Below are 15,081 nucleotides of genomic sequence, written 5' to 3'. Positions count from 1 at the left end.
TAATTTGAGGGCCGGATTATCACATTGAACATTTGAAGGGGGTGGGGGGCCATTTGGATCTTTTTCTGGGGGCCTATAAAATTGGAAATTAAATTTAAATGGATATTCAGCAGTAAAATTAACTAATACACTGACCAAAATTATAAACGCAACGCTTTTTCCCCCGTTTTTCATGAGCTGAACTCAAAGATCTAAGACATTTTCTATGTACACAAAAGGCCCATTTCTCTGAAATATTGTTCACAAATCTGTCTAAATCTGTGTTAGTGAGCACTTCTTTGCCGAGATAATCCATCCACCTCACAGGTGTGGCATATCAAGATGCTGATTAGACAGCATGATTATTGCACAGGTGTGCCTTAGGCTGGCCACAATAAAAGGTCACTCTAAAATGTGCAGTTTTATCACACAGCACAATGCCACAGATGTCGCAAGTTTTGAGGGAGCGTGCAATTGGTATGCTGACTGCAGGAATGTCCACCAGAGCTGTTGCCCGTGAATTGAATGTTCATTTCTCTACCATAAGCCGTCTCCAAAGGCGTTTCAGAGAATTTGGCAGTACATCCAACCGGCCTCACAATCGCATACTATGTGTAACCACACCAGCCCAGGACCTCCACATCCAGCATCTTCACCTCCAAGATCGTCTGAGACCAGCTACCCGGACAGCTGCTGCAACAATCGGTTTGCATAACCAAAGAATTTCTACACAAACTGTCAGAAACCGTCTCATGGAAGCTCATCTGCATGATTGTCTTCCTCATCGGGGTCTCAACTTCACTGCAGTTCGTTGTCGTAACCGACTTGAGTGGGCAAATGCTCACATTCGATGGTGTCTGGCACTTTGGAGAGGTGTTCTCTTCACGGATGAATCCAGGTTTTCACTGTACAGGGCAGATGGCAGACAGCGTGTATGGCGTCGTGTGGGTGAGCGGTTTGCTGATGTCAATGTTGTGGATCGAGTGGGCCCATGGTGGCGGTGGGGTTATGGTATGGACAGGCGTATGTTATGGACAACGAACACAGGTGCATTTTATTGATGGCATTTTGAATGCACAGAGATACAGTGACGAGATCCTGAGGCCCATTGTTGTGCCATTCATCCACGACGTTCACCTCATGTTGCAGCATGATAATGCACGGTCCCATGTTGCAAAGATCTGTACACAATTCCTGGAAGCTGAAAACATCCCAGTTCTTGCATGGCCAGCATACTCACCAGACATGTCACCCATTGAGCATGTTTGGGATGCTCTGGATCGGCGTATACGACAGCGTGTTCCAGTTCCTGCCAATATCCAGCAATTTCGCACAGCCATTGAGAAGGAATGGACAACCTGATCAACTCTATGCGAAGGAGATGTGTTGCACTGCGTGAGGAAAATGGTGGTCACACCAGATACTGCCTGGTTTTCAGACCCCCCCAGTAAAACTGCACATTTTATTGGGGCCAGCCTAAGGCACACCTATGCAATAATCATGCCGTCTTATCAGCATCTTGATATGGCACACCTGTGAGATGGATGGATTATCTCGGCAAAGGAGAAGTGCTCACTAACACAGATTTAGACAGATTTGTGAACAATCTTTGAGAGAAATAAGCCTTTTGTGTACATTGAAAAAGTCTTAGATCTTTGAGTTCAGCTCATGAAAAATGGGGGCAAAAACAAGTGTTGCGTTTATAATTTTGTTCAGTGTATTACCAACAGTAACCTCTATAAAAGTTAACATTAGTGCTGTCTGCCATTCAATTAAATAAATCACACTTTTTTTCTGTAATTAAAACTTTTTAATGCGTGAGCTAAACGCATATTAATATATTTGTGTTGTCATTTTCACACTGACGTTCCAAATTAATATAGAAACAACAAAGATGGTATATGTTATATATGTGTTTAATGGCATGTTGTATAATGTACTACAGTACTGAAGTATAAATATCTGCCACATAACTACTATTTACACACCTGTTGGTAAAAATGCTGCTATTTTAGTGTAAACAGACTTTATCATTATTTGCACTTAGTGTAACTAGAATATATCACTTTTTCCACTTAGTGTAACTTCCAAAAATATTGTTCAGTTAAAGACAGCTCATTCAGTTCAGTCCAATAGCCTCTGTAAAGTTCTTCAATTATGAAATTAGTTCAGCTGGACAATATTGTTTACTAGTATGAGGCCTTAATAACAAGCCTTTGTAAAAAGAATAGTTAGCACCTTTGTTTGTAAGGTAACAATCTTGACAGCTGTGCTGAATTCATGTTTGTGTTTGTCATGTGACAATTAAGCATAACTACTCTGAAACATTTGTTGCTTATTGTATACCGTTTCATACACTAACCTTCAAAAATTAGTAGGCAGTATGCACTGTGTACTGGGCAGTAAGCAGTACTTAAGTATGCCATTTAAAACACAGCCTATCATTCCGTTATGGCGTTTCCGACACACGCTGTACTCAGTAGACCAATCACAAAGGACTGCGCCATCTGACCAATCACAGCAGTGAGGGCTCACGGAAAGGAGGGGTTTAGAGATTCTTCCAACTACTTCGCACGAGTCGTTTACGAATCATTTAGAAATTAGGTCAAATTAAATCTTTTTTGAGAAAACGAAAGCGTTTTTTGACTTTGCATGCATGTAAACCTGTACAAATACAAAAAAAATAAAATGCAGTAAACCTTAAATTCCATTAAAAAAAAAACTATAAACTAATTGTAAAACTAGAAAGGCAGCTAGCCATAAAACCTGCGGTGCTGCCGCGAGTAAAACCCATTATATATACACTATCTACAGTGGATGCGGACAGTAAACTGATGCCAGTATATTTCTGACGTGCAGTAGTACAGCTTGGAGCTGTTGCGGCGCTGTAGACACGGTGCAGGGCAAATCTTGTCAATCCAAATGTAAGAAATTAGGAAAATAAAACAACCTCAATAGAATGGCGCCAAAGAGGTCGTTACAGCAAATACAGTAGTATACAGCAATTTTAAAAAAACACAGTAAGTCTCTGTATGTGGGGTCTGACGTCACAGAAAATTCCCATGATGCAAATGGTATTACAGTTATTTACTGTAAATGGAATTTGCAGTATTATACTGGGTGATATACAGTAAATAACTGTAGAAATTACAGAAATGTCTAACCGTGTATATACACCAAAATCTCAAAATTGAATGTATGGAAGACCTTTTCTGCCACTGAATAAAAAAAAAATTTAATAAAATGTAACTGACCCTTCACAAAGACCTGCCCCCCTTCTGTATTTTTGCTGTCTGTTGCATCATGTTCTCACGCAGTGAAAAAATACAAGATACAACAATACAAGAAAAAGACAAGACAAAGCAGGCTACAGTTTCAAATTTTTTTTTTTTTTTTTTTTTTTTAAGAAATTTAAACAAATACCCTTTTGTAGCTCTTTAATGTGTCGTGACAGATCGCTGTAGCGCCTCTGTTCAAGCGGCACGTGAACCGATCATCTCTTTACTAATTATAGCTTGAAATAAACATGAATGAACATCAGAAGGGATCTTGTTTCAACCGCAGAAAGATGTCAATACAGAATCATTTTCAAGTTCAAGTCCACCAACTACTCTCCGGTCTGCTTTGCATGTTGTACAGAAATGGCAGATTATGATTGGCCAAATTACCTATAAGGATAAATTGTGACTTTTCACAATACGGACATTGTTTCTCCCAATTCTGATTTAAAAAAAATTTAATTAGGAGATATAAAATAAAAATTCAGACTTTTCTCCTCACAATTCTAAGTTTATATCTCATAATTTGTTTTTGTTTGTTTCTGCCACGAAATAAAAATAAAAAAGGTAACTGTGGTTTTTATCTCACATTTGTCAATTTTCTGATAATTTTCTTAGAATTGAGAGTTTATATTATTATTATTACATATTGGCTGTTTATTAGTACTTTTAAAACATACTATACCTCCTTTTTCACAGTTGACACTACAACACATTGTCAACAAAACGAGTGTCTACACAAACGACATTCCAATGTGAATGGAAGGCTATGGATAAATGAAGGATAAAGAGATGCATCCAGAAGAATGTAGACCTAGCCTTAAAGTTGAAATTCTGTTTTATGTTGTTGACAGCTCTGTGTGAGGATCGAGAAGAACCCTGGCCTTGGTTTCAGCATCTCAGGGGGAATCAGTGGACAGGGAAACCCCTTCAAGCCCTCGGACATGGTAAGACCATTTTGCTCTCGGTTTTAAAGGACAGAGCATATGTAATATGCTAATTTCAGCATTTCATTCTAAGAAATCGCATTAAAATAGTGCTTTATATAGAACAAAATCAAAGCCATCTCTCTTCATTTAGTAAAGTGTGTCTCACAGTAGAGTTACCATGGAAACATGCGCTACTGCAATGCACAACCTTGCACACCAGCTGACTGCATTACCTTTTAACCTTTTCGTGTCTTGGCAACATTTGGCGATAGTTAAAACAAGTGTTTTGTGACTCAGATGTTCCTGAAGCACATGAAAAAAGACCAAGTTTCCATTTCATGTGTAGCTGTATGTTAGGAATGTGTATTAATATCATACTGTGTTTAGATTTGCATGAAAAAGTGTCGTTCTTTTTTTTCTCATATGGTTTTCAGCATAGCATAAAGACTGCTTGTGTTGTGTATTGTTGCTTTGGGGGTACTTTAACAAGCCGAATCCCTGTGAGCCCTGAAGAAATGATGAAAAGTTTGGTGGACTCTCAACATGTAGCGCCAATAATAAGACTTGATATGTTGTTGACATGGCGCATACTGATGGGTCCCACATGTAATTTTAATCTTTATGCTTTATAATCTCTGCCTTGATTCCAGCAAAAAAACAATGTCACTAACAAAATACTCTAAAATAAAAGTAATTTTTACATTTGTTTTTTCAGTTTAACATTTGCATTTACTTGTAAAAGCTAATACTTTTATAGATGAAGATAATTTTTTTATATATTGCCTTTGAATTTATTAGAAAAAAAGAGAGAGAGAAACAAGAAAATCTAAATCCAGATTAAAAGGCAAAGATTCTAAACCATAGTCACCATGTGGTTCCTAACCTCATATCACTTTTGACTTATAGGGTATCTTTGTTACTAGGGTACAGCCTGATGGACCTGCCTCCAACGTTCTTCGACCAGGGGACAAAATTCTGAAGGTAACATTGTTCTCCATCACATTGTCCCACAAGTTGCGACAATGCATCTTCCGCCACACTGCCAGTGGAGGGCTTTGCATGTGGCATTAAATGTCTAGTGTGTGTGTGTGTGTGTGTGCGCGTCTCAAACAAGTGAGCATGGACCTCTGTTATGTTTGACCAAAGTTAAACTTTGCCATGAATTATTGTTCTGATTTTAAAGAACAGATTTGTATAACCTTTTGTCTTGTAAGTCAGTAAAATGGCATGAAATATATTTGGCATTATAAAATATAAATTGATGAATTTTATTAATCACATATTACAAAATAAATGTAAATCAGTCAAACAGACTAATCTACACCACCTCAATTTACATTTAACTTTGCGATGCAGATTGAATCTGGTCTTTTTAAAGTGCAGCGAAATATATACCTTCACCTCCCAAAAATTACTAATTAAATATCATTATGAACAATATTAATGTTATTATTATTATTAACAATTTACACTGAGACTTCATTTGTTAACATTAGTTAACAATACTTGCACAACATTCATTAATATTAATCAATGTTAATGTCAACATTTACTAATGCATGTTTTAAATTCAAAACTTATATTGGGTAACATTAACAAACAATGAATTACATTTTACTAATTAACATTATGATTACATTAAAATGTTAAATGCATTAGCAGTATATTTTCAAGTGTTACCTATTTCCTATTATTATCCGTGTTGAAAACAGTTATGTTGCTTAGTATTTTTATGGAAATCGTGATACATTTCTCTTTGATTAAAATAGAAATAAAGTTCAAAAGAGCAGCATTTAAAACACTGCAAATGTCTTTCCTGTGACTTTTGATCAATTTAATGCATCCTTACAGAGTTAATTATTTTGAATTTTAAATAAATCTTACTGAATTCCAGTAAACCTTTGGAATTGTAGTATGCATAAATATAGAGTATATAAAAATGTATTAATTTTTTGTAGAACATTTCCCAAAAAAAAGCACATATAAAGTGCCATGCAATCATCATCCAAGCCTATAAATTGCTGTTCAGATAGGATCGGTCTACATATTTTGCCAAAAGCAAAAAGCCTGGCATTGCTGCTTTACCTATACAGGGGCAATCCAGCCTCTGTGTGCCTAAATAACTTCACGGGAAGTTATTGGGTTGTCTCTGTTTGTGTGTTACTGTCAGTGTACGCCACTAGAATGGCCTGCAGAAAGCAGCTCCTTCTCTTTCCACAGATCCAGTGTCTAAAAACCAGCTTCTTTCCACTTTCTCTCCTTTTACAGCATGATATCCTGTGTGCATCTCTCTCTCTTTTCTCTCCCTCACAGTGTACATCTCCTTATCCTCTCTGAGCTAGGCCTGCTCCCAGCCCTCCTGTGCTGCCGTGCCTGTTCCTGCCCTCCTCCCTCCATTCCTCCCTCCCTCCTTTCTTCCACGCCTCTCCCTGTTCATTTTGTTTACCATGTGCTTCATTCTTGCATTGCAGGCCAACGGACATAGTTTCTTACACATGGAGCATGAAACTGCAGTGTCTCTTCTGAAGAATTTCCCGAAAACTGTGGACTTGGTAATCTTAAGGGAGAGCACAACATAAATATTTTTATAGCTTAAAGACTTCTCACCCAGATGGAACACAGGAACTTGTACATCTTTTTATCTAGGAACAATTTTGCCAATTGCTGGACCAATGGCAAATTCCAGTGCCAAATGTACACTAGAGGACATATATAATAACGTTACATATGGCTTACACATTCTACACGAACATACATTGGTTGAAATCTTTCGTTGATGTTGCTGATATTCTTCTTTTTCTCAGCCTGTGGCTGTAAGTGGGTGCATTTTTCCTGCTTATTTATATGGCGTATTATTTTGTACCTTTTTTTTCTAGCAGCTTTTCGGTTTAATCTTGGAGCATGAAAGCACATCTGCTTTTAAGGACATTTACCCACCATAACACTGCCTCAACTTTGTAAATGCCTTGTGTAAATATATACATTTACAACTCAAACGTGATAAGAGCGTAGAATGTGAATAAAAGACACATTGATGATTTTCTAACACATTTTTTGTAACAACTTAGAAGAGACGAAAACAATTTAGGGAAATCGAAAAAGTCCCCTTTTAATCTTGATAAGCCCCAACCTTCTGTATTTGCACAAATCAAATGACAGAAATGAATCCCTAAGCATTATTTCTTCGATTTGTGTGGTTTTCCTGCAGCACCATCTATTGGCATTCATGGATTTTTCCTAGCCCAGATCAGGGTGGGTTTTGTTCATTTGCTAAGTATATATTTCCATGTTTTTTTGTTTAGTTTTTTTTTATTCCGACGTACCTTTGTTGGCTGCCAGGAAAATTCATACACATGTGGCAGTTTATTGGCAACAACATTTTCTATATAAAAATGTACTTTCATATCACATACTACAGTTTAGGCAAAAGGCAAAAAAGCTTAATTACAGTTGTTTTGTTGTTGTTGTTGTTGTTACGCTGCTTTAAGGTTTTTAAATATTTTTTTAACGGAATAACAAAGGGAATTCCTGTCATAAAACGGACTAGATACAGTGTACACACAAGGCTTTACTGATTAGAGCATGCTTTCACTCTTAAACTGGTTTTATTAGGATGCTTATTAGGGGTCAGTGAGTTTTGTACAAAGCATTTTTACATAACCATTGTTTTACATCTCTTTTGGCCACTTTTTTTTTTTTTTTTTTTTTTTTTTTTTTTTTTAAATCAGTCATTGTGACAAACAGTGCCATAATATCCCTAAAAAAAAACAACAACCCTGGGCATGTTTCAAATGTTGCTAAAAATGTAGCATTTAGAAGGAGTTTGGAGCCGAAATGCACTCTGAAAGACCCCAACACAACATCCACTGCATTTAGCTTCAGAGAAATATTGTTGATTACTAAATAAAGATTATTATGGATGATGCAATTAATTGTTCAAATACTATTGTGAAAGAACATTTGATAATGATTATTTTTACTAAATGTTTTCAAATAATGGTTTCTAATATATTGATATAATTAGCTATGCTCAAATTGTTAAATTTTATAAAGAACAAAACCAATGTATGGACAGAGAGTTCGATTGCGAGGGAAGGAAACACTAGAAACAAATATGTACAATTCTTTCTAAAGTAATTGTGAATTTGTGTCATAAACATATGTATATGAATATACAAATGGTCATTTTTGTATGTGTTTAAAGACCTATTGAATATAAAAGGTAATATATGGTACTATTCAGTCTAATTGCAGTATTGATGTAAATAACTATGAATGGAGACATTTAAATAATTTATTCCAATAGATTGTGAATGTACTTAAAGCTTTCTGCAGTATTAAGACTTACTGAACTTGAATGCCGTTTCATTTTTGTGCAAAAAGTAATTATATCTAGAAGAAATTCAATTTAGTTCAAAAGAATTAGTGACAATTTATCATATCATTTATTTGCACATGCAAGTTTACTCCTTCCAATTTTTTTCTGCATTACCGCAAATATGTAATCGATGACATATATTCTGTGTCTAGAATGCATTTTGCAGATGATATATGTACATATTTAAAATACATTTTAGTTAAAAAAAAATTTAAATAACAAACCTGTATAAAAAGGAGAAGAAAGTCCAATGCTGTTCAGCAAATATTGGAGCCATTTTCGGCTTTGGAGTACAGATTTTTTTCAGTATCTAAGAGTTGTTTTGAATAATGTATCTTTATTGTACAAATAATAAAAATGTCACTATTGTTACTACTGGTCATTCTGTGGTCCTTTATAGACGATAAATTTATTACTAGTGCTTTTAAAATGGAAAATATAAACATTCACACTGAAAAGCAATTATAAAATGTAAAACTTCAACAAACAACATGTTTTGGTTCATTTGTTTGACAACGTCTTCATTTCATTACAACGCATGCTGAAGGTTGGTTTATAAAAGCCTGTAATGACTTTACAATGCCAAGTGGCAGGAGACAATTTATTGTGTCTTATACTGTCAGGGAGTGCAAATAATCAAAGTGTTATGGCACAAGAATTGATCGTTTATCAATGATGGTTAAAGTTACATTAAACGCGAGGATTATGTTGGAATACGACTTCGGAGATACTCAAGGACAGTATCTGTTCCTTTACTGAGGATGGCAGCTCTTGGATTACGGAAAGGATTCCCATCAAGCATTAGAGCCCTAAAGATATAGGATAAATCATAAGATCATTCTTAACTAACTTTGTAATAGTAATCAGTTTTTATGAGTTTTTACGATTGTTCTCGCTGCCTCATTTTTATTAAAAAAGATCAAATATGGAGTCTACATACTAAAGTCCACAGTTTGCTAGAATCAGAAGGAAAATTACGCTCACCTCAGACTGGTACAGCTGCCAAGTTCTGGTGGCACTTGCATTATATCATTGTTGGACAGATCCAGAGTAGATAGATTATTTAGGGTCTTCATTTGGACTGGATCAATGCCTCCAACTTGATTGTTACTGATTAAAATAGTCTCAAGGGATGAGATGCAGTACAGCACTTCTGGGAATGACTTGAACCTAAAGAGAATGACCACAAAAAAACACCAAAACAGTGATGTTATTTATATTTTGTCAAACTGATTTTATACATTTGCTCATTTTACATGGTGGGGTGAGGGTGAAAATGGTAAAACCTACCTATTAAAAGACAAAATGACACTCCGCAGCTTGGTTAAGCCTTCTAACTCCATTGGCAGCGAGTTCAATAGATTGTTTCTAAAAAAAAAAAGAAAAAAAGAAAAAGGCATTAGTTCAGTGCACTTTGTTACGGTAAATTATGGTAAATGAGGTCACTTACATTTATTTAAATCATATTCATTACGTAATATTTTGCTTTGAAGTGACACTTATCAGAGCACAAAATATCTGACAAAAAGAGACTGGTCATTTAAAAAAATCCAGATATTACTTTTTTTCTTTGCAAAATTTCCATCTGCTATACAATTACTGTAGTTTTTTCTACGCTCTGTGCCATCTTAAAAATAGCACTCTAGCTAAATGTGTAAACTTTTGAGAGAATGTGGCAAAAACATCTGTGAACCACTGAATTAGCAAAATAAGATCTTTAAATTGGAGCCTTAAATGGACATAAATTAAGTTAAGGATTACCTAAGATCTATATGTACCAGTTGTTTCAACTTGGAAAAGTCCACCGGAATCATTGTTAGCTTGTTAAACCCCAGATTAATGTCTGCTAGGGTGTCCTTTAACTCCAAAAGTCTGCAGGAAATGAGAGAATAGTAAGTGTTCAGTAAATCTTTGAAATGCTTTTAATGAGATGGAATGGCCCATATGTATTACCTGGGTGGAACTGCCGTCAGCTGATTTTTGCTGAAGTTTACGCTGGCCACAGGACTATCGCCAACTGCATCAAACACCTCCTCTGGGATGGATGCCTCATGTTTCTCACTAATTAAAATGGCAGGTTTTTACTGTTAAATACACAAAATCCTGCTAAGTCACTTGGGAGGATTTTTTGTTACCTGTAGTCTAGTGTTTTCAGAGTTTTGATGGCATGCACGTTGATTTTAGCTTGGCTTGGGAGGGTCATTGCTGTTTTTGGCTCTTCTTTCGAGCCCCCATCTGGTTGCTCTACATTTCAAACAAGACAAACCCACAATGTTACAAAAGAGAACATTCTTTGTCCTTTTTATAATGAATGAGGCTGAAAAACTAATAAATCTTTACATGATTATATAGACATACCTTGTACTCGACTTCTGAGATATTTCAGGAGTTCACCAGTGCCTTTCTGCATTGAAATAAATCTTATATAACAATATATTCTGACTTTTTAAATGTTGTATATGAGACTACCAAGAACAAAATGAAGACAGGAAAAGCCCTTTTACAGCTGTGATGTGTTGAACACTCACAGTCAGGAGGTCTCTGCGGATTGCCCTCAGTGGATTGCCCTCCAAAGTCAAAGACTGCAGCTTGGGTAATGTGCCAAGTCCACACGGCAGACTGTTTCACAAAAAGAGAGAGGCTTTTTATGATAATTTATGATTTTAACTTCTTTTTTCTGCAGAACACAATACAAATACCTTCTTTTTTTAGGTTCAGAATATGGAAAGTCATACAGTTTTGGAATTAAATGAGCAGAGTAAACAAGATAATTTAAATTTTTGGGAGAGACATCACTTTAAAACCGGTACTCTACAAAAGAGAATTTTTTTAAGCTGTGCTCGCCCATCTTACGGTACAGTGTTTTATAGTATACATAAAATAACATTCCGGGCACCTGCTGATGTCATTGTTAGTAAGATCCAGGCGCTCCAGGCCTTGCAGTAGGGTTATTTCTTCAGGAAGGCTCTTCACCTTGTTATCTCGGAGCTCCAAGAAACTGAGAGCACTCAAGTGCTTCAAATGGTCTGCATCCAATATCTCAATCTGGTTGTTCCCACAGTGGAGTTCCTTAAAAAGCCCTGTGTTAGCCGCCGCCTTAAGATAATCATAACTTATTCTACCACATCAGTGGTTGTGGTTTACCTTGAGTGTTTTACAGCAGGGCAGTTGGGGAAGAAAGCATAACTTGTTGTGTCTTAAGTAAAGTTGCTCGAGGGACTCCATCTGAGCCAGGACAGGAGGAATGCTCTCCAGCTGATTCCGGGAACAGTCCAGCATTCTCAGGTCTGTTAGGGTTAACAGAAGATGGATGAGTTCACAGGTTAATCGATAAACATGATTTACATTCACACTTGCTACTGTCAAAACATACTTTTCATTTCACTGATGGCAGGAGGGAGACTCTTGAGCTTGTTGCAGGACAAATTCAATTTCACAAGATTTTTCAGGTTCGCCAGGCTTTCTGGAACGTCCATTAGATGATTGTTGGAGAGATCCTTTAAGAGGGAAGAGTAGGAAACAACCAAATAATGGGAATACTTAAGTACACATATTCAGCATCTTGAAATCACAGCAACATCTTTAAATCCTAAGATTTAACAAATGATCATCATACAGGAGTAGATTATTTCACACAGCAGCACACTACAGATCAAACTATAAGTGACTTCTTTCAAAAACATTAAAAGATCTTACCGACCCCAAATTTTTAAATGGTAGTGCGTATACATGTTAAATGAAGATCTGAGGATCTAGGCTTTTATAATGCTTGGAAAGTTAAGAGTTTGTTGCTGGTCAAGACAGGATCTCAGTCACTTACAAGGTCATCTAAATTAACCAGCTGCCCCAAATCCTGGGGAATCTGTTCGATCAGATTCTGTTGCAGGTGAAGACATCGCAGGTTTGTAAGTCTCCAAAGACCCGAAGGCAATTCTGTCAATTTATTGTGACTGCAGAGAGGACCAGGTATTATGACAAGTTTTACACTCAAAATAGGTAGATATATTGCTCCGTACATAGTGTTGCCTCCATTAGTACCTCAATATGAGCTTCTGTAGTTGCTCTAGATCTCCAATAGAATCTGTCAGTGAGCTTAGTTGATTGTCATGGATCTGGAAAAAGGCAACACAGAAAGCAGCTATAGTATAGACAAAACTAAGACATTATGAACTTTTTCAAATTACATTTATCATTTGTTTTTTTTTATTAAATGTGAATATTGTGGAACCTGTATATAATAAAATAAAATATAACAATGTAATAGTAATGTGTGGTTTATAGAAGTAGTTACATTTATTTAACCATAGAAAATTAGCCATTTATATTTCTCTGCGAAGGAATAGAATAAAAAGTGTTGATATGCAGGGTTTAGTTTGTAAAAAGGAGCTGTGCAAAAACCTACATCCAGGACAACCAGGGCAGGAAGGAGTTTGACGTCTTCAGAGAGGCTCTGGAGTTTGTTGGAAGATAGCAGAAGTTTGGTCAAATCCGTCTGTTCCCACCACCGATCTGCAGCTCCAAATGACAAGTTCTGCATAGCCTCCTGAGGTGTGTCTATGTTCAGCCTCCACACACTCTGAGGAACTGAACCCAAATAGAGCACACTTACTGTAGAAGCTTACAGAAATTCACCACAATCCCCCAATATACAACTGTTGCTACAGCTGCTGTTGTTATTGTATGTCAGTCATAAGATAAGATCTCATTCAAACTTTTTGGACAGAAACCTGAACCAAATCTTTGGCATTTTAATTCATTTTCCCATGCCATTAATGATAAATGTCATATCTGCTGGAGCCATGGTAATTTAATCTCACTGGTGTCCGGTAACGTTAGTGTTTCTGTAATTTAGTAATATTACCTTCAGTTAGACCGCGCCCGGATAGATTGAGCTGTCCGCTCTTTCTAGCAGCTTTCAGTAAACCAAATGGGACAGGACAGTCTTCTTTCTCCTGCCTAAATCCCGCTCTAGAGTCCACATGTGCTCCTCGTTTCAAACGAGACATGAATGCGAAATATGAGATTATTTAAAACACCTGTAAACGTGAATGAGGTTGTAATGTTGTGAAGTAAACGTCAACGATTGTCAACTATAACTATAATAAGAGTCCTCCAATTTTTTTTTTTTAAATAAAAGTCCCGAAAAAGGAAAGTTTTCTCGTGTGACATACAGGTGCATCTCAATAAATTAGAATCTCGTGAAAAAGTTAATTTTTTCTTGTAAGTTATTTCAAAAAGTGAAACTTTCATATATTTTAGATTCATTGCATGTAAAGCAAAACATTTCAAAAGTTTTTTGTTTTAATTTTGATGATAAGAGCTTACAGCTGATGAAAGTCAAAAATCAGTATCTCAAAATATTACAATATTTGATGATGATGCATTTATATAGCTCATTTATTGTGTATTGCCGTACACCCAAAGTGCTTTACAATTATGTGGGGGTCTCTCCTCAACTACCACCAGTGTGCAGCATCCACTTGAATGATGCGACGGCAGCCACAGTACAACGGCGCCAGTGCGCTCACCACACACCAGCTACAGGTGGAGAGGAGAGTGTGATAGAGCCAATCAAATGGATGGGGATTACTAGGAGGCCATGATTGATAAGGGCCAGTGGAGGGAATTTGGCCAGGACACCGGGGTTACACCCCTACTCTTTACGAGAAGTGCCATGGGATTTTTAGTGACCACAGAGAGTCAGGACCTCGGTTTAACGTCTCATCCGAAAGACGGTGCTTTTTACAGTATAGTGTCCCCGTCACTACACTGGGGTGTTAGGACCCACACAGACCACAGGGTGAGCACCCCCTGCTGGCCTCACTAACACCTCTTCCAACAGTAACCTAGTTTTCCCAAGAGGTCTCCCATCCAGGTACTGACCAGGCTCAACCCTGCTTAGCTTCAGTGGGCAACCTGTCTTGGGCTGCAGGGTGATATGGCTGTGGATAACTCAAATTTATATTTGAGTTTCATTAAATGACCATCCCTACAGTATAATTCTGGGTATTTCTTGTTCTTTGAAACCACAATAATGGGGAACACTGCTGACTTGGCAATGATCCAGAAGACAATCATTGACACCCTCCACAAAGAGGGTAAGTCACAGAGGGTCATTACTGAAAGGGGTGGCTGTTCAAGGAGTGCTGTATCAAAGCATATTAAATGCAAAGTTGACTGGAAGGAAGAATTTGGGTAGGAAAAGATGCACAAGCAACAGAGATGACCGCAAGCTTGAGAATACTGTCAAGTAAAGCTGATTCAAACACTTGGGAGAGCTTCACAAGAAGTGAACTGAAGCTGGAGTCAGTGCATCAAGAGTCACCACGCTCAGACATCTTCAGGAAAAGGGCTACCAAGCCAGAAGCGTCTTACCTGGGCTGTGGAGAAAAATGAAAATTTATTTTTCAAATGAAAGTAAATTTTGCATTTCATTTGGAAATCAAGGTCCCAGAGTCTGGAGGAAGAGTGGAGAGGCACAGAATCCATGTTGCTTGAAGTCCAGTGTTAAGTTTCC

The 15,081-nt window shown here is 37.0% G+C and overlaps 2 protein-coding genes across 6 annotated transcripts in view; one reads left to right on the top strand and one right to left on the bottom strand.

Annotated features, from left to right (window-relative positions):
* The window catches only part of LOC306844987 (leucine-rich repeat-containing protein 7-like), a gene marked incomplete at both ends in the record, with an annotated part of 75,236 nt that extends 68,471 nt beyond the window's left edge, over positions 1-6,765 (top strand). For all 5 annotated transcript variants that reach the window (XM_079377459.1, XM_079377462.1, XM_079377463.1 and 2 more), the window contains 3 exons: positions 4,112-4,204; positions 5,093-5,167; positions 6,658-6,765. In XM_079377459.1, the coding sequence (XP_079233585.1) occupies positions 4,112-4,204; positions 5,093-5,167; positions 6,658-6,765 (276 nt within the window). The remainder of the gene's footprint in view (positions 1-4,111; positions 4,205-5,092; positions 5,168-6,657) is intronic.
* Positions 6,766-8,610: 1,845 nt separating this feature from the next.
* Positions 8,611-13,674, bottom strand: LOC306844647 (leucine-rich repeat-containing protein 40-like). The gene is made up of 15 exons (XM_079376931.1): positions 13,426-13,674; positions 12,967-13,148; positions 12,603-12,676; positions 12,385-12,514; positions 11,938-12,061; positions 11,709-11,851; positions 11,461-11,633; positions 11,093-11,183; positions 10,923-10,968; positions 10,700-10,808; positions 10,518-10,625; positions 10,326-10,436; positions 9,855-9,932; positions 9,549-9,734; positions 8,611-9,373 (listed from the first exon to the last, which is right to left on the bottom strand). The coding sequence occupies exons 1-15, from the start codon at positions 13,568-13,570 to the stop codon at positions 9,268-9,270; spliced, it is 1,806 nt and encodes a 601-aa protein (XP_079233057.1). The 5' UTR covers positions 13,571-13,674; the 3' UTR covers positions 8,611-9,267.
* Between the last annotated feature and the right edge of the window lie 1,407 nt (positions 13,675-15,081).

This window comes from Barbus barbus (assembly GCF_936440315.1).
Source record: "Barbus barbus genome assembly, chromosome: 25".
NCBI lineage: Eukaryota > Metazoa > Chordata > Actinopteri > Cypriniformes > Cyprinidae > Barbus > Barbus barbus.
Note: the sequence above shows the minus strand (reverse complement) of the source record. Positions and strands in the feature narration are given on the sequence as shown.